Here is a 23087-nt window from a genome sequence, read left to right on the forward strand (position 1 = left end):
CTGGGGAGGACCGTGCTCCTTTGTACATCCACATTCCTCCACCACTGCTCCCCAGGCTGCTGCCACCAGTGTGACTTCTGCCACTGCGTGTGTTTTTTGCCTCCATCATCAGCATTACCAATACACGCAGAGCTGCAGATGCCCCCTGACAGCCTGTCTGCAGTGAGCCCCTGGCAGGGGGAGCCCCTTATCACAGACTGCCACCAGCCCCAGCTCCGCAGCCCCTCGGGACAAGGTGGGATGCTGCCACCCTGGGATGCTGCGAGTCCCTGCCACGGGTCGGGGACGCAGATGGGAAACTCACTTCGGTGTGAAGCACCCACCCCCGCAAAAAAAAAAAAAACCGCCAAAAATGAACCCCAAAAAGTTTACGCCTCCCGCATTCGACGTTTTCGCAGCAAGGACTAGCTGCAGGGCGGGCACGGGACATCTGTGAACAAAGCAAGGGGAGAGGGGAAGCTGCTCCAGGAGAGTGACCTGTGTGACACCGGCACCGTGCGGGGCTCGGGGCTGGCTGATCCCACCCGTGTCCGCGGAAAGCGCCCCTCCCGGGCCGGGCCGTGTGCGCGCCGCCCCGCCGGCGCTGCCGGGGGAGTGGTTTCCCCGCGCTGGCGGCGGCGGGGCCGGGCTGCGGGCGGGGAGGTGCCGCGGCGGCGGTGCCAGCGCCCGGCCCGGGAGGATGCGGACGCGCTGACGGAGCTGCCGGCTCCCCTCTGCCGCCGTGCATGGGCGGCGGGCGGCTGCCGCCTCGCCTCGCCTCGCCTGCCGCGCCGGTGAGCCGGGCCGGGGGTCTCCGCCGGGCTCGGGGGGTGCGGGTGGCGGGGCGCGGTGCGGAGAGGGGACGAGCTGCCACCTGTGCGAGCCCCGCTGGCAGCCCCGCGGCGGCCGGGAGGAGCGCCCCGGGACCCGGGCAGCGCGCCCGTGGCGGAGCCCGCGACCCGAGCTGGGAGCAGGGGCGGCGGGTCGGGGCAGTGCGGGTCCGGGCGGGTCGGGTCAGTGCGGGTCGGGTCAGTGCGGGTCGGGTCAGTGCGGGTCGGGTCAGTGCCGTGCGGGTCCGTGCGTGTCGGGTCAGTGCCGTGCGGGTCCGGGTGGGTCGGGTCAGTGCCGTGCGGGTCGGGGGTGTGCGGGTCAGTGCGGGTCGGGTCAGTGCGGGTCGGGTCAGTGCCGTGCGGGTCGAGGGTGTGCGGGTCCGTGCGTGTCGGGTCAGTGCGGGTCGGGTCAGTGCCGTGCGGGTCGGGGGTGTGCGGGTCCGTGTGGATCGGCTCAGTGCCTTGCGGATCGGGTGTGTGCGGTTCCGTGCGGGTCGGGTCAGCGCGGATCGGGTCAGTGCCATGCGGGTCGGGTCAGTGTCGTGCGGGTCGGTGCCATACAGATCGGGTCTGCGCGGGGCAGGGACCCCCGAGCGTGGTGCGGGTCAGTGCCATGCGGTCGGTGCCGCACGGGTCGGGTCGGTGCCGCGGCCGGAGCGCTGCGGGGCCGGTCGGCGGGGAGCAGCGCGGAGCGGGGAGCATCGCTCCGGTGCCACGGGCGGCTGCGGGGTAACGGGGAAGAGGAGAGGGCGGAACGCGCGGCTCTGCCGCGGCTTGTTTCTCCACATGCTTGTTTGTTCGAGTAAAGGGTGTTACGGAGAATTCACTGAGAAAAAGGGTTCTCGTTTAGAAAAACACCACCCAACTCATTCGGCAGCCGAAAGGGCTGTGTGAAGGAATCCTGATGAATGAGCACAGCGCTGAGGGAGTTGTTGGTTTGTGGGCTGCGATCGCCCCAGCTATTTGTTTATGCCTTTTTATTTTTTTTTTTTTTTTCCAAGACAACTTTTGAGGCGAGGAAGTGACTAACAAAGCACAAGTTTAAGACGATGCTTTTGCTTGCAGCCGAGCAGAACTGAACTCTGAAATCCTGCGTTTCCCATCAGGTAGCAAATACCACACATACGACTACTTTTAGAGAATGAAAGAACTTACTTTGCTCTGTAAATGAGGACTATGTTTCGCTCAAAGCAAGGGGTGTGAGTATTTTCCATCTGCCAAATTAACATACCACAAAAATTTTCTTTTCATCTGAGACAGAGCTGTATTTGTGCATCTCTGAATATGGCTACAGTCGAGGAGGGGAGTCGGGTTAGCCTGGATGTAGCACTAACTCCTCCAACCACAATAAGCAATACACAGAGAGAAATTTGTTTCCATTAGTCTTTTCCTGACTGGGATCTTTACTGCAGTTGTACAGTCAGTGCAGCAGTGAAGCCCTCCTGGCTATGAGTTCACATCTTACTGAAGGATCCAGGGTTGGTGTTCACACCTGCCCTGCAGCCTGCCTGGCTCACAGCACAATGCCTCCTTATGAGTAGCCTGTAAAGGAAGGTGAAGCGGGGAAATTCTGCCTACGCACAACCAGGCTCAAGCCAGTATTTTCCTTCTCTTAGTTTTAATGAGCAACAAATTTTTTGCCCAGAAAAGAATCCAACTCACAGCTCAGGATTTTGATAATTAATACGCCATTTAAAAAACATGTTTTCAGAGTCAACATTATGATTACAAAGAGAAAACAAGCAAACAGGGAATAATTTGACCCGGTTTTGTTGCTTTCGTGTTCTAGCCTGACAATTTGTCAATCAGGTGGAATTTTCTCCAACATCTTTGGTATATTGCGTTAGCAGATGATATGATGTACAGAGTTACTACTTTCCCTCCCTTCTCACAATGATCTCTTTGTATTAGGCAACAGGCTTTTGCATAGATCAGGTACCAACCCCAGAGTGTCACAGGCTGAAATTGCTCTTTCTCATTTCTGAAATTATACCCCTGTGTTTGAGCCCATTTAGCCATTTCTGTTTTGGAGAAGTTGGTCAGAGAAGCCTTGATCCTATGTCATTCAAGGCAGGAAGAGCTCTGCCAGGATTTCAAGGAGACCAGTATCTGCCTCAGCAACATCCTTTTGCTTCTTAAACATACACATTCTCTGGACAATTCTATAAAATAATCGATTTCCCAAATTTTCAGTCTTCAAGAGAGGGCTCTATTGCAAACCCCAGAAAAGCTGCCAACCAATAACATCCAGCTAGAGTGAAGTAGACTGATTGATACCAACAGGTCCTTAAAATCTCATCTGAGTCTTTGTCCCTCTTTGATTGCAAGTCCTCAGGGTCTGGGACATCTCTCCTTCATGGTTTGGAGAGAGCATGACCAGTCCCCTGCAGAGCAGATGCCGGTGCTGGAAGAAGCTGTCCAGCAGGATAATCCCCTTCCCTCATCAGTGTGCATTGACTGATCCCACAGTGTTTTACCCCCTAGTGCCCATGTCCCCATAGGACTAGGAGAAAAGAGTCCAAATCCAGCTCCTCCATTGAGACCACTGCAGCTTGTGTGAGATGTAACCTGAATTTTTCAACTCAGTTCAGTCTCTGACATATACACAAACTGCCTCTGTGTAAATACTTAGTAGACCTTCAGATTCAAATGGTGAATGTTAATTGGTTGGCAGGGAAACTCACAACCTTGTTAATGCATATCTGCTTTCACTGTTAATGACTCATTTAAAAAAAAGGCACGCTGAATTTTTTTGTGTCTTAGTGATTTCTTAATTTTTAGCTGTGTGTTGTCCTCACCCTCCATCTTCCCCATTCTTACTGTGGTAGGACACAGTGTTCTCATATCCTCTGTCTTGGGCTAGGGCAGCTTCCCATGCTTGGAAATTCAGTTGAGATGAGTTTTAATTCGTGGACAAAACCAGCTGCATCTCTGGCGTTGGGCTGTGATATTGCGACGCCTGTGGTGGTGCTGTTAATTGCCAAGAAGGAACATTAATAGCCACTTCATTGTCTTTGTTCTCTTAGGAGTCCCTGGTGGGTTCTTGTTTGCTTGTTTTCATAAAATCTTACCACTTTTGCTTCACTTGCCTTGCCAAATTCTCTACTAAATGCTCAATATTATATCAGGTTGTAACACTGATAGCACTGTGTTCTAATTTTCCCAAAGTTACAAGGAAATAACTAATTTGTCTTTTAAGTAAATACTGTTCTATCTGACTGCACCTAACCTCTTACCCTACTCTGTTGCCTAGAAATGAGCCCAGTGATAGACTACCCAGAGTATTCTTTCTTGGTGCCAGAGAGACATCAAACATTTTGCAACCCATTTCCCTTGACATTTCCATCTGAGAATCGTGTACTCTATGTTGATGCTCTAAGATGTTTTTCCCCCACTTCCCTGCTTGAATTCAGAGCTATCCAAAAATACCTAGGGAATGGTAGAAAGAAGCACAGGGAGCCAATTTTAATCTGTCACTGATTCCCATGGGTGCTGCAAGGTGAGGGCCAATTGTGGTGTGAAATATTAGGGATGAGAGAATCATCATCTTCCAGAGCAATCCCAGAAACAAAACCATTTCTTTCTGAAAGCCTTTAGTAAGGGTTGCTCTGAGTTAAAAGGAACAATATAGCTATTTGTAAGGTGCTGGCTTCATAAGATTATGGGAAATTAAAGCCTATGTGGAATCACTCTGCTCAATACAGGCATTTCTGATCCCAAAAGCAAATTCTCAGATGAGAGTATTTGCCACCAAGTACCAGAAGATATCTCTAAAACATTTAACAGCTTGTGGAGGCTTATCTCTAATTTTGGTGGGGTGTTTTCCTAATGAGTTCCTCTCACATCAATTAGCCGCCAAATCTGATGTTAAAAAAAAAAAATCCAAACTTTCCCTCAGCACACAATTCCATGAGGGCTCTGTGGAGATTTCCACGATACTGAGGTCTACCAGCATTCAGAGGAGCTGGCTTAGTCATTCTTCCCATCTGCTCTACTTCTTCCTCCCTCCACTGCTCTGCACATGCTTCCTGGCTGTCTGCTCCCCTTCCCTATCTCCAAGCATCCTGTCTGGCTGCCCCTCCTCCTCTCCTGCCCTACCCATCCCTTGTGGCATCTTCCATGAGGAAGCTCAGGTAGTTTAGTGCTGAGATCAAAGAGCTGAAATAAATGAGCTGCTTTAAAGCAGCCAGGAGAAAACAAAAAGGAAGAATGCACCAAGGAAGCGCCCATAGCATGCAGCATAGTGAAAATAATATGAAAAAACTTTGAGTTGAATCATCCCCAAATGACGAGATTGCTTTGAAAATTGTGATAGTTAAACACAGGCACATTTTAGTTCTTTTAACTTTTTCTTTGACCATTTATGACTCTAGTTTTTAGCTCCTTTTTGCCAAGAGGGCCAGGGGAGGAACTTGGGCAACTACAGCAAACTGGAAGTTGAGGTTTGTATGTAGCCATGGCACTCCAGGACCTGGGGATGTCAGAAGAGCAGCAGCTCCCCAGTGGGTGATTGTGCAGCCCCAGGAGTCGAGGAGGCTGAGCTAGAGTCATCAGCCAGCATCAGCCCTTTGCAAGCCTGTGTTTTGTAGTGTTGGGAGTCCACAGATGAGTGCCTGAGAAATTCCCAAGGGTGATATTTACCCCAGTAGTTTCTTTGGAGCAGGAACAGTAAAAACTGCAGCTCACCACGAAGTTAGCGGCGAGAGGCAGCACGGTCTGGAAATAGCAGCCTCCTACCCCTTTTCGCTCTCCCAAACTACGTGCTGTGTCTCATGCTGAAATGCCTCAGCTCCTCCACTTCGAGAGTTGTTTCATCTCGCTGCTTCCTGAGAGAGATCGACATCTTCTGTGGAGCACACGCTGCCGAGGAGAGGAAGGCAGCTCTGGCCTGCAGAGAGCAGAACTCAAGTACTGCGTGGGTGGCCGAAGACAAGAGCTTCTGAAACGAGGGAACAGAACAGATCTCTAATCTCCAGACTCTGACACATATCGCACTTTTCTCAGTTGCTTAGGAAAGGGATTTGCATCCAAAAAGAAGTGGGAGGTTTAAATAGGAGTTCATACATTTATCTTCTGCGGTCCGTGCAGTGATTTACATTTTGCCAGTCCCATGGAATCCAGAACACATCATAAAGCGCGTTTATTACAAACGTGCAACCAGGGGAAACAAGACCCTGTCCAAGTTCCTTTCTGCAGTGTCTGAAAGCTGAGCTGAGATGCAGTCAGGGAAACAAGGCTGTGGGGTGCCACTGATGTAAGTGCTTTGGGTTTGCAAGTGTTTTGGGTTTGTAAGTGTTTTGGGTTGTGCTGAGATGCTGAAGTCACTGTCCCACCCTCGGTAGAGTACCGGGCATGGTCCTGCTGTGGATGGCCCAGGCCACCCGTGTGGTTCTCAGCTATAGTTCCATCCTCCTGGGACTCACAGAAGACTGAGATATGGAGAAGTTGGATCCACAGAAGTGCCTGGCTGTGGAAAGTGCCAACTTTCCTTGTCATATTCCTTGCAGGGGCATGCACCTTCTTGTACCATGTGAGCAGCCCCTTCATGGCTTCGTGCACCACCACAATTGTAGCTCTGCCATAGATTGCCCACTTCTCCACCCTGGCTGAACTGACAGCCTGCTCTGCTGCAGCAGAGTGGCCTGAATAAGGCACCCTTTCTTCTTCTGGGTGGAAAAACCTCCTTTGACCTGTTTATTTATTGGGACTTGCTGAGCAGGGTTTCCTGTGACCCATCGAAATTTTCCACTTTGCAAAACGCAAGTAACAGACCATTGCTTCTCCCACCTAATGCCATTCTCACGCATGGCCTGTCCCAATTCTCCTTGTAATCAATAGCAGGGTTTCTCTTTGTAGCACACACAAAGGCTGGAGTCCTTGAATGAAGGAAGGTTTACCCAGGGGCTGTGCTGGGGCTGGTGCCCGAGGCTGAGCTCTGGTTTGTTTGTGGCGGTGTGTGCGTCGCTGGGAGCCGCGTGTGCCACGATCGCGCCCGGCTCCGTCCTTGCAGCGCTGCTGTGCTCGAGGCCGAGCCTGCAGAGCCACGTGGCAGTGTTTATCCAGCACAGCCTAAGCACAGGGCTGGAAAAGCCCTTGGGACTGACCATTGAAACAAGGAGGGGAGGGCTCCCCTTTCTGCCCTGCCAGAAAAATGATAGATTTGGAAGTGTAGCGGTGGTTCAAGGCCAGTTTCTGCCTCCTATCTACACTTTGTTAGAAGGTGCACCTTCAATGTGGTATTGTTAGGCTGTTATCATAATACTTCCAGGAGTGCTTAGTGGGAAATGATTGTTTTAGGAAGCCTGGGAAGGGAAGAGGGTGTCCTGCAGTCCCTGCTAACCTAGCAGGTCAGGTCTCACTTTGCCACCCAGTTGTCTCCAGCACTGGGGCAGCTCAGAGAGAAGGGGTGATGTTTCCAGAGTAGGAGGAATCTCTAAATAGAAATGCTCTGATTTTGGAGGTGCTGCTGCCTGTGGGAGAAAAGTTTGGGGCTCAGAGCATCTGAAACATGTTCCTTTATCAAGTGGGCTGCTAGAATTGCAGCCTGTGGCCCAGTTACTGTTTCTGTTTTGCCCAATAGAGCACATTTACTTTAAAAACATCTACTTTGCAGTTCGCAGTGGATTTATCCCAAGGAAAGGCCTCTGCCGCTGTGCCTGGTGGAGTCCTCTGCCCCCGTGGAGAGCAGACTGAGGAGAGACAGCCAGGCTGGGCTTCCCATCCAGTCCAGCTGAGCAGAGCTGCTGCCCAGTATCCCATTCTGCTCTCCTGTGGGTGATGAGACCACCCCAGTGGGACAGGCTGTGTCCTTAGGTTGTAGAAGCTCCAAAAATGCAATTTGTTCCAGATGCTTTCCAAAGTGGGAGAGAAGCCCAGAGAGCACCTTTCAGAGCCTGAGCTTGTGACCCATGCCACCAGCACAGGTAGAGATCCATCCCCTTGTGTGAGCTGAGGGCCCTTGGTCTGGGCAAAGGGGCCACCACTGAAGCATTCCTTGGTCTCACTAGTGAAAACTTGGGAAATCTCAGGACTTCCTTGGTTCATGCTATGGCTCCTAAAGAGGCAAGAAGTGACCAGCTCATTGGAGTAGTCCCTACATTAATTGCTCTTTGCTGGGAGGTACAGCCAGGCCCTGCAAGCCAAGGGGTGGCCGAGGTGGTACCACAGGTCTCTGAGACTTGAGACTTGAATTGCTTCCTATTAATGACAGTGCAGTTGTGTTGGTGCTCCTGCAGCCAGAGAAGAAACTGGTTATCAAGCTGAGGCAAAGGCTGGCAAGTTATTTTGGCTGCAGAAGATAGGTGGGTTGTAAGAGGGTGCAATGAGCAAATGGGCTCCAGGCTGGAAAGTAGCAAAGGTGGGTAAAACTAAGGTACAAGGAGAGATAACCAGAGAAAGGGTTTACTTGGGTAATTTCCAGATGATTTCCATTGCAGTAAAAGCTCTTTGCATGGTCTCAGTAGCTGTGGTTTGTTTCTAAAAGATTAAGCAGTATCAGAGGGAAGGGCTTTAGTTTATGTTCCCTCTGTTATCAGCCACAGAAGGTAATCACATCTATTAGGCAGGTAAAGTGAGTATTTTCTCTTCAGAGTAAATGCATTCTGGTAGTTCTGTACACTGGAAACACTGAACTCTACAACAGTCTTGACTGGGAAGTTCTGGTTCTGAATACGGCTGTGGTGCTGGGAATAGGGAAATTTTCCATGCTGTGATCCCGAATGAATTTTTTTTAAGGACAGGTTTCAGGCCCTTGAGCAGCAGGGGCTGATGTCTCCTGTCCAACACTGAATGCACCATAGGACAGAGTTGCTCAAAACACCAGAAAGGGGATTGGGCTTGGGTCAGTTAAATCCAGAAGTCCTTTGCTGAGACTGGAAAGCAATGGATGTGGGTTTCATTAATTCAGTGCTGCGTGGGTCCTTGTGTACCACTAACCAGTGATCTGGAGATAACTCTAAGTAGAAAGTGGCTTGGCTTGGATTCCAACCAGTGACCATGTGGTGCCTGGTTTCTTATCTCTTATACCCTTTTGTCTCTCATTGACAGTGAAATAATTACTCAGTGTAATAATTGTCTTTTCTGCAGGAGACATTGAAGGTAGACAAGTTTGAGCTGAATTTTTGTAGGTTTAATAACAGTGGCTTTGTAATGGATGGTGGGATAAAAAGCTTCTATCCAGAGCATTGGATAGCATGGTATCTGATGCCCTTGTTTTTATAAGAGACAAGCATTGACTGTAGTAATGAATTTTTAAGGGACAAAACATTAGCCTCCCTGAAGCTGGTTTGGTCATTGGTTGGGAAGGAGAATTTACAGATAAGAGTTAAACCTTCTGAATTGAATCCTGGGGATGGAGAGGTGATTTCTTGCTTCCCTAACTTTCAATAAGCGTGGCCTGTGGCACGAGAAGAACCTCCAGAATGCAATACACAGTTTTACCTCTGTCACTGTTTTTGAATAAAATCAGTGTGCAGTTAATCCAGTGTTATAAATCTGGGTAGGAAGGCTTCCAGAGCAGGTAGATTTGTTTAATCATTTGGGCTGGAATCCAAACCACTGGAGGATATAAAATATATATACTAGTGCCATTCACTTCACTGAAAACACCTTTTTCCCATCCAAGGAAATAGCTGTGGCTGGCATGAATATATATTTGGAAAGCTGTAGGGCTAAACAGATTTCTCAAAAAATCATCTCTGGCCTAGATACTGACTATATTTACACACTGTAACTCCTGAGGCTCATCAGCTAAGGCTTTCTGACAGAGAAGTCATCAGAAATCAGTGATTCACCCTTTGAAATGGTGGGATCCTCAGCACTGCTCAGCAGGCTCCCTGTCTTGATACCAGTCAACATATTACCTTCAAATTGGAGTAAATCTTGCAAAAAATCACTTTCTCTTTGACTTTTAAAAGAACCGTGCTGTAATGCAATGTTAATGGATCCTTCTTTGAGCATATGTTGTCTTCTTTGTGTCTTGATCAGTAGAACTGTGTCTCACTAAACAAACTGATCCTGCCAAATAGGGGAATACATTTTTTATTTTCCAGTTTTCCAGCTACCAATACAATTTCTGTATGGGAGGATTTCAGAACATCCTGGTTTCAGCAGTTTTTATGTAGCTCACACTGAGGAATAAGGTTTAGCATCACAAAGAGTCATATTGTGAGGTGTTTCAGGTGGCTTTAAGTGGCTTTAGTACATTAATTGCCTCAGTGATTCACAAGGTGCTCTTTGAGCTTCGAAGATCAAATCCCACCTCGCCCAGAGAATGATACAGACCTTCACAGTGGGAGTTTCTGCAGCAAGCTTTCGGCACAACTCTTTCTCCCCAGTGCCTGCCAGCACTGTCCCTTTGGCCACAAGCTCTGACTCTGCTGTGTTGTCTCTTCCAGGCACTTCTAGGGTTTGACTGAGTCTGCACGACGCTCCGTCAGTGACGCAGTGCCTGCAGCAAGGACAGTTTTGGCAAGTGACACCCATTGATGTGATTGAAGGTAATGTGCTCTCTGCTGTCATTGCCCTGTACTTGCTGGTGTCCCCTTTGCTGCCTGTCCTGGCTGGGGAGGTGAGAGCAGGATCAGCCTCTGTTCACTGCATCTGAGAATCCCCCAGACTGATCCTTGCTTCAGGTAGCAGCTCTTCCTCACCATGGCTCAGCTCGTCCCGTAAAACGTGTCTGTGCCCCTGTCCTTAAGGAAATACTTCCTTGCATCACACAGCCTGCCTATTTTCCATAAGTGCTGCACATTTTTGAGTCCTGAAGCTGGTCTGCATTCAGATACTGTTTTTTCCCTGTGAATTTCACAGGTCAGTTTTGCCCTGTGTTCAAAACCTAGAATAAAAATGTGTGCATTGTCTCTGTAGCCTTTCCCATGGGAGGTGGTTTAGCACTTGACAGGCTGATATTGCTCTGGATGTTACTGACCTTGTTATTGCTGACACAAGCAGCAGAAAGTGATCTGTGCTTTTGTCCCGTGCCTCTGGAAAAAGATCAGCATGTTCAGGTCCTGGGACTGTAGCACTTTAGCACTGCATTTAAGATAATCTTCTCTGTAGTTTTCTCAGAGAAATGCAAGAACAGATTCCCACCCCCCCCCCCCCCCCCCCAACTGCTATTTTTGGGCTTAATTTAACCTAGGGGAAGTAATGTATCTCTTAATTCACTGACACAAGAATTTTAAGGTTCAGAGTAGATGACTCATCCACCAGAACAGAATTTATCCTTTGTTTATAAATGCTATTTATTGCCTTGTTTTGCATCACTATGGCTACTGTATGTCATTGGTGGTATCGGCATCTACCATGCATGAAATGAATGCAAGAGTTAAAGAATGAATGCATGAGTTAAAGAACTGTAGTTCTTATAATTGTTTGTATCAGCCACTTTTCTGTTGTACGTCAGTCAGTACATCTCACATAAAAGCAGCACTAAAAGTGGTTTAATATTTTCCATCAACACTGCCTGAGAAGCAAAAAATTGTCCTGTACATAATAAATCTGATCACAGTTTAAAAAGCCCTAAGCAGCACCACCAAGCCTGTTGTTCAGATTATATGGCTTTATAAAAAACTCAGTGATGTCCTACAGGTGATTTTGAAGTTTCAGTGAACTGATTTGCAGTGGCATTCTCAATTATTTTACATCTAATTATTTTTTCTGTTAAAGATCTAGTTAAGCTTGTTAGAAACATCATTGCTTTCACAGCCTATATAGATTCTTCTGCTTTCCTTCACTGTTTTGAAGCGGAGACTGGGAATAATTAATCTATTCCAGTTAAAGCTTAATTATATTGCCAATTGCATGGCCCCATGTTCTATGCTGAAACACATCAAGTACAATCACTTCTGCCATCCTATTCAATCAAAGCCTTAAGTTGCACAGATTTTCTGAAATGGCCTGGGCTTCAACAGCTTGGGAACTGATTCACTGAGGCATCTGCTCTAACACTGGCAGGACTGTCACCATTTTTTTAGCCCGAATCATTTGTCTTTGTCATTTACAAATAATCTGCAGGGTATAATGTGGTCTTAGGGAAGCACGGAGCCCATTATTGCTCAATAATAGAATTTCGTGAGGTCTTAACATCTTTGAGCTCATATGACACATTTGACAGTGCATGTGTGGATGTATATCTCTAATTTCCCATGGAACAAGGACAGAGAAATATTTAAACATTTGCAATGCATTGAATGGCTGCTAAAATAAACCAGCCAGCTACGAGTGACTGCAGGAGTCTGCTGTGGCTAGCAGGGACCAAGCCCCAGGACACACAGCAGTGGTGCATGGCTTTTCTGTGCTTGCCAAGACCAAGACTTCATAAATACTGACCCCACACAAAGCCTCCAAGATTATTTCCATCTAGACACACACTTTCTCATTTCCTTTTCCCTGCAATCTAGGACAGCTGGGCCTAGGGTCCTGGGTTTTTGGAACCCCAAAAAGGATGCCAAGAGAAAGAAGTTCCTCTTGGACATGCTCAGAGTGGTGGGCCCAGTGCTGCTCTAGGCTCACAGCTGGGTCTGGCTAACACAGGGTATGGAAGCCCTGCAGAACAGCTCTTCCCAAGGAACTGGGCTGGGAGAGCATGGTCCTGTCTAGTGTGGTCATTCCCAGAGGGGCAGCAGGAGGGGTGAAAAGGGAACAAGGAAGAGACTGTGGCCAGAGTGAGGAAAAAAGAAAAGAATGGAATGAGCACCAGGGGTGATCAGAGGGAGGAGATACCAGAGGGAGTGCTACTTTCCTTTTGGTCCAAGGGCACATCTCTGTTCTTTTAAATACTGTCTCAGATGACAGGAACAGCTGGCAGGGCAGGGCCCACAGTCACCACTGCTGGGAGGGGTCTCCCATTTCCAGGTCAGCACTGTTGTGGTGCTGTTGTCCACAGGTGCCCAGTGGTATGGCCTACTGATGCTGCAGGAATAAAAGCATGTGTCCAGAAAACTTGTGTATTTTACTGATTAGGTGGTTTGTGCTGTCCCTGGGGAGTGGTACAGGTTGAAGTAAGGGCTGGGAGATCAAAACACTCCTCCTTGCAGGCAGAATCTGTCTTTCTGCTGTGCCATGGCTCTGGGAGGATTCAAGCTGTGTAAGCTGCAGGGTGCTCATATCAGGGGTTTGGTTCAATATTTTGCTGGGTGTCAGAGCCTGGTTCTGCTTTCCTGTTCCGTGCACGTACCAGGAAGTGTGTGAATTAATTCAGTGTGATTGGGTCCAAGGCTGACCCTTGAGGGCTTTTCCCTTTGCTGATGAATGCCTATGGCCTTGAGTCCTGGTCTACAGCTGAGCTTAAGTGTCCCATGGTTCTGCCATGCTTTTTCTTAAATGTGATACAGTGGGAGTGAAAGTCTCTGCACTATCATGCTGCTCCATGCTTCAGCTAATTAAAGTCATTGTGAAGGGTTTCGTAGTAACTGTAGATATTGTAAAATTTAGTTCTGTCCAGTAATTGGTAATGTAAGCCTGAAACAAGTTATCCTTAAGATGTTTTAGTTGGCATTTCTCAGTAGGTGCAGCTGTTTCAAAGAAGGCTGTTGTGTGTGCAGCAGGACCAGAATTAATGGCAGCATTTAGTCATGCCTAAAGGAGTGTTTGCTGTGGCAGGTGGCAGGGCAGCCTAATGGATGATGCCTACATTGTGTGTGCTGCAGGAGGCTCCCACAGCCACTGACTGCACTGCCTGATGAGTGCCAGCTAAAGGGAGTGAAAGCCCCATGCCAGATCTCTCCAGGACTGATGTATTAACATTTAAAATGAACACAGCCCCTTCAGCTCAGACTGGCTCTGTTTGCTCCTACACACTTAATATGCATTCTGGAGATTTCAGGCACCCTCAGATTTTTCAGTGGAATGCTGTATTTGTAAATGGCAAATGTGAGGAAAATCCCAATGCCATGGAGATGTGCAGGTGCCCAGACATGGGCTGGGCTGAGCTGTGCAGGGAGAGCTGCATCCAGCTCTGCCTCTCTGCTCTGGAATGCTGCAATGCCCAGCAGAACCAGGCTGGGACCAGCACTGCACTGCCTGGGCTGCCAAAAGGCACAAAGGGTGATGCTTAATGGGCACATAAGCACCTTAGGTTCCTTAGTCTCCGATTTAAATGAGATTCAGGTGCTAAAGAGTCCCTGATGCATTTGTAAGTCCCACTCAACACCTCTCCAAACACTCAGGCAAGTAAAGACTACTGAAAATCTGGTCCTTAGACACCAATACAGCTGGTGTGTCTGGAATTAACAGCTTAAAAAGAAGTGCTGGCTCATGACTAAATTGAAGAGACATCTGGAAGAGCAAATATTGAAGACATTACGAAGAATCAGAATAAGAATTTAATTCAAGACTGGTATTTCCACCAGTAACTTTTTTTGGTCAACAAATGCAATTTCTGAGCTCAGGTATCAGATAGCTGATAACATTGGAAGACTCCACTTTCCAGCTGATGACTCTGGGACTCTGTGGGGGTCCTCTCTGCTGTTCCAGGGGCAGCTGGGGTCGATGCCCTGCACAGCATCACAACATACAGAGGTAACAGTTGACTTGGAGGCCAAGGAAATATTTTTTGGAATGTTCAGGAAGTCAGGAAGGACAGTGTAACACAATTATTTTAAGCCATATGAAAAGCCAATACTTTTTGTTAAATTAGCTGTGGAGCCAAAGCCCAGAGCTGAGGTGTCTCTTCTCTTCTAATATTGACAGCATGACAGAGGTGATGAACACCCGAGAGCCGGTGATGGAGGAATTCGCGCTCAGCCAGACTCCTGAGGAGGAGGGAGGCCCTTCAAGCCAGGTAACTTCAGCAGAACTGAAAAGTGTCCTGAGTTGTTTGTCAAAAGCAATCAAAAGCAGCCAATAACTGTCCTTAGGGTAGGTGTTGAGTTGCAGAGCACTGCTGCCAGAAGAACAAGCCCTGGAATGTGTTTGATCCTCTTTAGGTTCTATCATTGAAAGTTAAGAGTTTGGCTGAAGTGTTTTGTGGGCTGCCAGGTCTGCAGGGCACAGTGACAGCAGTACCCAGATCCTGCAGGGATTCAGGCACAGAGGCTGTTTATCACCAGGAGTTCACATCTGAGCGACTGCTGTGCGGTGGAGACATCCAGCCAGCACTGTGCCAAGCTTTTATACAGCCACCCTTCAAATGAGCTGAGTTTCCTTAGGCTCAGAGGGAGCTCCCTTTTTAGAACAGAGACCATTTGAAATGATTGGCTAATTCACAGAAATGGCTGTGGCATCATAGCAGCACCCCTGGTCAGGGCCATTTGCTGGCAGGTGCAAGAGCATTTTGTGTCCCCAGGCAGTTCCACACACCCACTGCAACACCCACCCGTGGTGCTCGTGGCAGCAGGAGGGATCACGATGTCCCAAGCCCCCCTTGTGCAGCCCCCACATCACAGCTTGTGCTCTGTGGCTGTGCTCGTGACTCTGTGTCACTACCAGGGACAATCCACATAACGGGTCCTGGTGGAGCTGAGCTGCCTCTCAGCACAATGTGTAACATTGGAAGGAGACATCTCCTTCCATCTCTCAGAGAGCTGCACTAGGAGCAGCCTGGTGCAGGTGTAAATCTAGCATTTGGAAGCCAGGGAAGTCGGAACAGAAATTTTGCAAATTCCTTTAGGGTCATTTGTTTGTATAATGAAAGGCTCTGTGCATTTAAAGAGTGTACCATGGACTTTCCCATGCCTCAGAGGCTGCACAGGATGGATGCTGCTCACTCAAGGAGCAACTTTTCAATATTCTTTTTCCTCTTCTTTACCAAGTTCCAGGTTTTCAGTGTTGTATTAGTGTATGCTGCCCAAACTCTGTCCAAGCCCTGACTTCACCTGTGGATTTAGGGCTGTTCTGTGGTGTCTCTGATCATATGCCCCAGAGTTTTCTGCCAGCTCCTTTGCCTTTCCCCTAGGAGAGGGTGCTACCATCCACATTTTAGTGATAGCCACCTGAAGCAAAAAAAAAAAAAAATCAAACAGAAATGAGATGTAGCACAAACTCAGTGACTAAGTGGGAAAACTAGGTTCCTTCCAGCAACTTCCAAGCACTCTATCCAGGAGACTGGTCCTTCTCCTCCTGCAGTCTCCTGCCCACTCATCACACGCTCCAGCTTCTGCAGAAAAACACAGCAAGGCCCAACAGGCAGCTCTGCTTCCTGCCAGTCCTGACTCATTCCTGGAGGGACATGGTAAATACTGGGCTCTGGTGGAAAAAAAATTATGTGGTTGATGTGAGAAAAGACCATATGAGAATGACACAAACAAAAATAGCCACAGCTGAGGCCACACAGGTGCCTTTCCTAAATTTTCTTGCAGCTGTAATAATCATCTCCCAGCCCATTTTTAGATCTCTCCTTGTCATTTCCTCAGGCTTCAGAAAGCAGATGAAGAAGCAGCATTTTTGTTGTGTTGCATCACCCATCCAGGGGTTGCCAGCAGGCTTGGGGTGGCTGTCATGCAGCCCTCTGCCACCCAGCATGCTGCACAACAGCCTGGGAAGAGGTCACTGTCACCTGCCTGTGCAGCCATGGCAGAAAATCCAGCAATTTGCCCACAATTTTATGGCTGTTTTCTGCCAGCTGAGCTGTGAGGCTGCAGGAGCTGGGCTCCACTGTGGGTCTGCAGAGGAGGACCCTGCTGCTCAGCAGATCTGTGAGCCTCTTCTGCCCAAGGAGATCTTGTCTCATACTTAGTTTCCAAGAAGCAGGATGGTATTGGCCACTTCTTAAAAATTCCTCCTCGTCAAGACAGCTGCCATGGAAATGTCTTCCCAAATTATGAACAGCTCAGAAGTCTGTGTAATGGGAAGTTGGGCAGCTCTTTTCTGATAGGCAGCATAAGCAGCATTGCTTGGTCAGGATGAGTTATAAACTGTGGGTGCAGCTCAGGGTGGCATCAGGAGGGTTTGCCTTCAGTGATTCACTTGGTCTTACTGTACTGAAGGCACTTTCTCACAAAATAAATATTTCCTAATTGTCTCATAACATTAATATGCAACATTGCTCACCTTTGCAAGAAGTATCAAATCCCTGTGACACTACCATGGGGAGCAAGGGAGTGAGGATGAGGTTTATTGTCCTTCCTCATCTTCAGAAGGCAACACAACAATGTTAAAAATGTGCTTGCTGCTTCCTAGGTGCACAGCCTTTCCCAAGGTCTTGCCTCCCCATGCCAGCCCTGATGCCAAGAGTGACAATTAAACCCTCAGCTCTTAGGAGTACAGCTGCTGAGATAGAGGAATGTTGCAAAAGCCATGGAGCAAACACTTCCAGTGGGTTATGACACCCCCAGACCCCTGTCAATATCCTGTATTTCTGCCCATGCTCACAGCAGGAGCTGTGCTGAGACTGGCTCACATAACCAGCAGGGCTTGATCAAGCAGAGACCCTGTTCAGTGTTCAGTTCAGACCCTGAAGATGCTGCAGATATGTGGGGAGGTTCCCACCAGCCCACAGTAAACCTGTGGCAGCCTCTGAAGTTAAACTGGGGTCATTCTTGCTCTCAAGTACTGGTTCAGTCTCCTCACATGCACCTTGATTTTACTGTAAGAAATGAAACACAATGAAATAAAATAAAAATAAAACTCAGCTAGCACGAAGTGATTTGTAGCTTGTTAGTGCAGGTATATGGAATTTGGAGGATCAAGGAGAAAAGGTTTCAGTGAAGCAACAACAGTTTCTTATGGTAATATCCTGGAGGAGCTGGAATGATTTTTCCTAAAAAAAAACCAACAAAAAACCCCAAGAACCAAACCACCAGAAAAAAGACTATTCAAAACAAAGTACCCTGAGAGATTTAAGTGATCCAGCTATGTTGAAAACAGGAAAGCACTTCTGCGTGCTACAGTATCCTTCTCTAAAAAGCCCTGGTTCAGCTTCAAGCTCTAACCACTGTGTAGTGTTTGATCTGCAGCTTCAATGTGACAAATGAAAATAAATAGCTGGCACCATCCTCTGTGTAGAGATGTTCTCTGGGGCTACCTGTTTTGCATGAATGCATCATAAAATAGTGTTTCACTGCAGAACACAGCTCTGCACAATGGTGCCTTCTTAATAAACTATCGCTGCAAGAAAACGTGAATATCATATCAGAGCTAAAGGACTGCAGCCAGAGGGGCTGCAGCAGCCATTTAGCTTGGCCTTACAGCAATGACTTCTGTGTCCCAAAACCCCACCAGAACTGAAACATGAGTGTTTGGCAGCATAACAGATTTTGTCTCCCAAGTCTCCATTTTTACTGCTCATGTTGGATCACACAAGTTAAGGCAATCAACACACTGGCAGGCAGAGTGGGTTCTTTGCTTGGGAAGGGACAGCACATGCAGGGGAGAGTGTGCTGAGACCTACAGCTCCACTGCACCACGCTTGGCCAGTAAGGAGCTGTGTTCAGCTGCTGCTGAAATCCCTGTGCAGGGCTGTTTATCTGCACCAGCTGGAAGAGGATTTTTTAATGGACATGTGAGTGCGTGTCAGATATAGAAAGGATATCCTCTGCTTGCTCTGAATATACAACCCTGTGCAAACCTTTGATGCACATTCCCCAAATGTCTCCCCAGGCCTTCCCAGACTCTCGTGAGAAGTACCCCAAGCTGTCCAAAAGGCTGCCTTCCATCGTGGTGGAGCCCACCGAGTCCGGGGAGGTGGAGAGCGGGGAGCTGCGCTGGCCTCCTGAGGACCTCAAGTCAGCAGAGGACAAGGGTCTTCATGGTGACCAAAGAGTCTGTGTCCAGCAGCAGCAGATGGATCTGGAAGGTCTGAATGAGTAATTTTCATCCTTGTTCCCCGTAGGAAAATAGCTGTTTCAGACAGTGCTGTGCACTGAAGGTAACAATGAGACAAACAATTGTAGGTATTGTACTGGAGGAGTCCTGTGGACTGAAAATATTGGTGTAGCTTTTGAGCAATGGTGTCTTCATGGCCAACAGGCAGCCAGTGCACTGCACATTGGGTCACTGTGGGGAACAGTAGTGCTGGTCAGTAGCATGTATCTATCCCTGTCTCCCAGCCTGAAAGTGGAGTGTTTGAGCTGCATGTTTTCAAAGCATCCTCGTGTCTCAGGAGTGTGTCAGTGCAGCACAGGAGCTCACAAATACATACCCCTGACCAATAGTGTCAGTGTGGGGTAAAGACTGGTAAAGGTAAGATCTTGTCTAAGTGTAGCTTGCTCAGAAAGTGCTCCAGTGGGAAACTAGTCTATTTATTTCCTTGTTTTTTCATCTCAGTGTTGTGCTTTTCTCCTATAGAGTGACCCAGTTTCCATTTCAGTGCATTTGCCACCCAAACACCCAGGCACAGCAGCCAGGACAGGGTGCAAGATGCACCTTCCCTTCAAAGGGGCGATGACAAAAGGTTTTGAAGTATAAAATCACCTGCTATTCCAGTTGGCATTTCTGGGTGGTGACAACCACAGGGTTTGATCATTCAAGAGGGAAATATGAGCCAAATCTATTTTCTGACTTCCAGCTTATATACTGTGGTTTCTCTGTTGGTTTTGTGCTGTGATTTGGACTCATTATGTCTTCAGGCCTGACAGCTTAAGCAGATTTCTGAGACTGGATATCCTTCCCATGACAGTGGCTGTCCATGGGTATCACCTCCTCTCTAGTATCTTACCTATGGTCTCAGGTTCCCTGGACAGTCAGACTGTGAATTCCCTACTCCGAATTCCCTACTTCAGGTTTAACTACTGGTTTGCAAGCAGAGAAGATTTCTTGTATCAGGTCTGATCACCCTAACAGATTAACTGCCAGGTAGGGCAGGGAATCAAACAGGCTGCACCTATATGGGGAAATAAATGCTGATGAGCTGTTTCTTTGCAGATACTTTAGCACACCCAGCTCAAGAGGTGGAAGACAGTACAGAAACTCTGGAGAGCAGAACTGAAGAGAATGAGTAGGAACTCCATGGCCTCAGAAGTGAAACTTCATTGTGAATGTTATTGGAAAGCTAATACACTCTGAAGACATGTCAAAGTAATCTGTATTTCAGTCTGCAAGGGTTTATTTAGTTAGTACCTGGCAAGAAGCATCTGGGCTTTAGAACTGTTCTTCTAACATTTTGATTTTCAGGCTGGGATTCATATTATTTGTTTAATTTCCCCTTGGGAAACAATGGGATGTGTTAGGAAATACAAGGCTGTCAAGGAAAAGATGCTCCTAATTTTAATTAGTGCATTTCATTGGTTTTATCTTTTTCAAGAAAGGCTTTCAGGTATCAACAGCAGGACAAAAGGTTGGTTTCCACAGGAGGGATGTCTTAAATCTGAAAACTTTCTTTTTTTTTAGCCATTTAAAACTAGCACTGTGATATTATGGACAATAGATGTAATATAATGTCACCAGTTGATTTTGTAACTTTTGTATAGCGACGCAAGGGCAAGGTTTGCCTCCAGGCTGCCGCCCTGGGGCAGCCCAGAGCAGTTCTCTCCCTTTGGCTAACCTGTGCTTATTTGGACAACCAGCCTTTCCTTAGCTGCCTTTTCAGGAAGGCTGATGCCTTTGGAAGCGCTTTCTGTAGCTGAAGGAGGCGCTGACGGTGGCTGGTGTTGTGTGAGGCTGTGTGTTGGGCTCGGTGGGTGGATCCTGCTGTCTGTGCCCTCTTCAGACCAGCTCCAGTAGTGTGGCTGCACTTCTCGCCCTTAAAGCTGGTGAGATGGCTCCTGCCTCCCCCAGGGCTGGCTTTGTTCACAGGGGTTGTTGTGACATTGCTTCTTTGGTATGTTTGGTGTATAATGTAGGTGCAGGGGCACAGCTGCTCCTCCCTTGCCCTGAGCTGGGTGGTGGCAGGAGCTCCATAGCACATTCCAAACCTGTCCTCTGTTTTGCCTGGCTCCAGGTTTCTCCTGAGCCACCTGCAGTAGGAGGGGCGTGGTGGAAGGACGAACACCTGCCCAAGTTGGCACTGCTGGCAGGAACACCTGTGCCAAGGGGTGCCCTCCTCAACCCCCTCAGCTTTGGTTGCACCATCACCTCCTGGAGCCCAGAGCTCATGGCAAAAGCTGTCTCTGGACACCCCTGCCCTCCAGTGGATTTTCCTTGGGAATTTGGGGATCATTTTGACAGGAGTGAATCCACTCCAGCACAGGAGCCTTCCAGAGACTCTCTCCCACTGTCCCAGGAGAAGCAGCAGTCTTAGCCCAAAACCCCACCCGTTGGATGGGCTGGTGGGGGTGGATGCTGCCTGTACTCAGAGGGTTTGACTGTCAGTGACGAGTGTCCTGTAAGCTGCAAAGCTGGCTTTCTTCACATCTGCAGGGCTGGATGGGCTTTGTACTTCCAATTAATGTTGCATCCAGATGAAGCTGCTCGCTGTAGGTGGAGCGAAATAATAGGATTTCTTCCAGCATTAACTCCTAAGTTGACTTCCAAGTGCTTTCTTTTCTCCAGTAATAATTTTCGCTAACAACAACTTGTGTGATGGTTGATAAAATTTACTGGCCAGATGTATTAATAAGTTTTTACCTTCTTAGCAACCAAATTTAATATATTTACTTACAAAGAATTCTGTGCAATGAATGTTTATTACAAAGGAAAGAGACTATTTTACTTCAAAGCAACATTAATTTATGTACAAAACTATAGCTCATTATTTGGGGTGTTTGGGATCTAGGACCCTTTTTATAAGCAGTGTAGTACAGTATAACGTGATACTTAAGTTAAACTTTGCTCTCTCAATCTATATAACAATCTGTTTTGCCTTCTTGATGTAGACTTTCTTGCCTACACTATTAGAATTACTTTGTTGGGTGAGTGGGATTCTGGTCAGAGCACCAAATTTCACCAGAGTAATGGAAGGTTTCAAGAGCATTTCCTAAATCTGGCTGCTGTCTTTGTCACCCCCTTCACTGGTAAAGCCAACAGAGCTAACAGAGCTGGAGCTAGGTGTTGGCACAGGAGCAGTGAGGGGAGGAGGGTGCCCAGCTCGGACCCACCATGGCAGGAGGCTGATGGGAGGTGCTCTTTAAATGCTGCTTTTGCATTGACTGTCAAGAAGTTTTACAAAGCTCTGGGGAGAAAACAACAGCAGTGACGACATATTTTTAGCTGTGTGATTTCCTGCCAATCTGCATCTGTCCAGCTCTGTGAGGAATGACGTTAGATGTATCACTTAATTTGCTTTTTGCTTTATAAAAGGAAAAACAGTTGTTTGAAACACTTCCCCCAATTTTCTGTGCTCTCTATCTGCTTTCAGACACTCCCTCCCTTCCTGCTCTGGATGGCCCTTATCCTATTTCCACCTGAGGTCAATGGCACTTCCCTAAGTATGTTTCCCAAAGAAACAACTAAATTCTACATACACCCTGAAAAAACACCACGCAAGCACCACTACTTTTTTCCTCCTTGTACTTAAAGCTGCAGCTGGTATAGAAATCCCAGATTTCCTTCTTGCAGCCTAATTACTCCTCTCTTTCCTTTCCCCTCTTTTGTGCTGCTCCCCTGAAGTATTTTACCTGAAGCAGATGGTTGCTTCAAACTAAAGCTTTCTCCTAAAGCTGTGTGGCCTCAGTTTAAGAACCGTGCAAAGCCAAACTCCTCCTCCCATTTTTATTTTTCTGACCATGGGCCAGAGGTCCTAAAACAGGAAAGCAAGATAGAGAGAAAATTGTTTTATACAAACAAACCCTATTTATTCAACTTGCAGGTCTATGAATGTCCACTTACTTTGTCTGTGTGCAAGTGTTGTCTCTCTAATAAACTGAATAGTTGTTTTGTATTTTTTCTGGATTAAAAGCTTTGTAGAAACTAAAAAGAAAAAAAAAGACATTCAGTCATATTTTTCTAGTCTAGCTTGTAGAATATTTCATGTAGTGCAGAAAGGAAGTTTTATGGAGTAAGACATTGTTGAATTTTGCTCTATTTCAGTTCTTTCTAATTTTGTAAAATGCCACCTGTACATAATACTCGACTAATGTATGTCCTGTAGATGTATTACACCATTTAGCCTATTAAATGCCTATACTGAACTGATTGGAAGAAGCAGTGTATCCACAGTGTCTTTGTTTAAACATGGAAAGGGTTGTAGGTGGTGGTGTGTGTCCTACCACTCATACAGGGAATGAAGCCCACTCTAGGGCTGCCTTTGCTCCATGGCATGCAAATCCTCTCCCAGGCCCTCCAAACCACATGCTCCTACAGAGACAAATTCAGATTTACATCAGTGACAGCTGCCATAGCCAGCAAGCTGTTGGCTCATCTGCATTCACCTTTCAATGCAATGCACATTTTTAACATTTTCTGGAAAGGCAATTGTGGAGCCCAGCAGGAACTCGCATTACTGGAAATCTACACCCTGTGCAA

General features: G+C 47.5%; 1 protein-coding gene across 2 annotated transcripts; it reads left to right on the forward strand.

Moving 5' to 3' along the window:
* The first annotated feature begins 621 nt into the window (after positions 1-621).
* LBHD2 (LBH domain containing 2) lies at positions 622-22766 on the forward strand. 2 transcript variants are annotated; one of them, XM_056494216.1, is made up of 5 exons: positions 622-773; positions 10205-10306; positions 14502-14592; positions 18348-18543; positions 19611-22766. In XM_056494216.1, the coding sequence occupies exons 3-5, from the start codon at positions 14503-14505 to the stop codon at positions 19685-19687; spliced, it is 363 nt and encodes a 120-aa protein (XP_056350191.1). In that variant the 5' UTR covers positions 622-773; positions 10205-10306; position 14502; the 3' UTR covers positions 19688-22766. The 2 variants fall into 2 exon arrangements, with proteins under 2 accessions (XP_056350191.1, XP_056350192.1); XM_056494217.1 differs by lacking the exon at positions 622-773 and adding an exon at positions 5955-6063.
* The last annotated feature ends 321 nt before the right edge of the window (positions 22767-23087 follow it).

Source organism: Oenanthe melanoleuca, chromosome 5 (assembly GCF_029582105.1).
Source record: "Oenanthe melanoleuca isolate GR-GAL-2019-014 chromosome 5, OMel1.0, whole genome shotgun sequence".
NCBI lineage: Eukaryota > Metazoa > Chordata > Aves > Passeriformes > Muscicapidae > Oenanthe > Oenanthe melanoleuca.

Coding starts and splice junctions, on each gene's coding strand:
- LBHD2 (XM_056494216.1), top strand. CDS start 14,503: ATGACAGAGGTGATGAACACCCGAGAGCCGGTGATGGAGGAATTCGCG. Junction 14,593..18,347: donor AGGGAGGCCCTTCAAGCCAG/GTAACTTCAGCA, acceptor ATGTCTCCCCAG/GCCTTCCCAGACTCTCGTGA. Junction 18,544..19,610: donor GCAGCAGATGGATCTGGAAG/GTCTGAATGAGT, acceptor GTTTCTTTGCAG/ATACTTTAGCACACCCAGCT.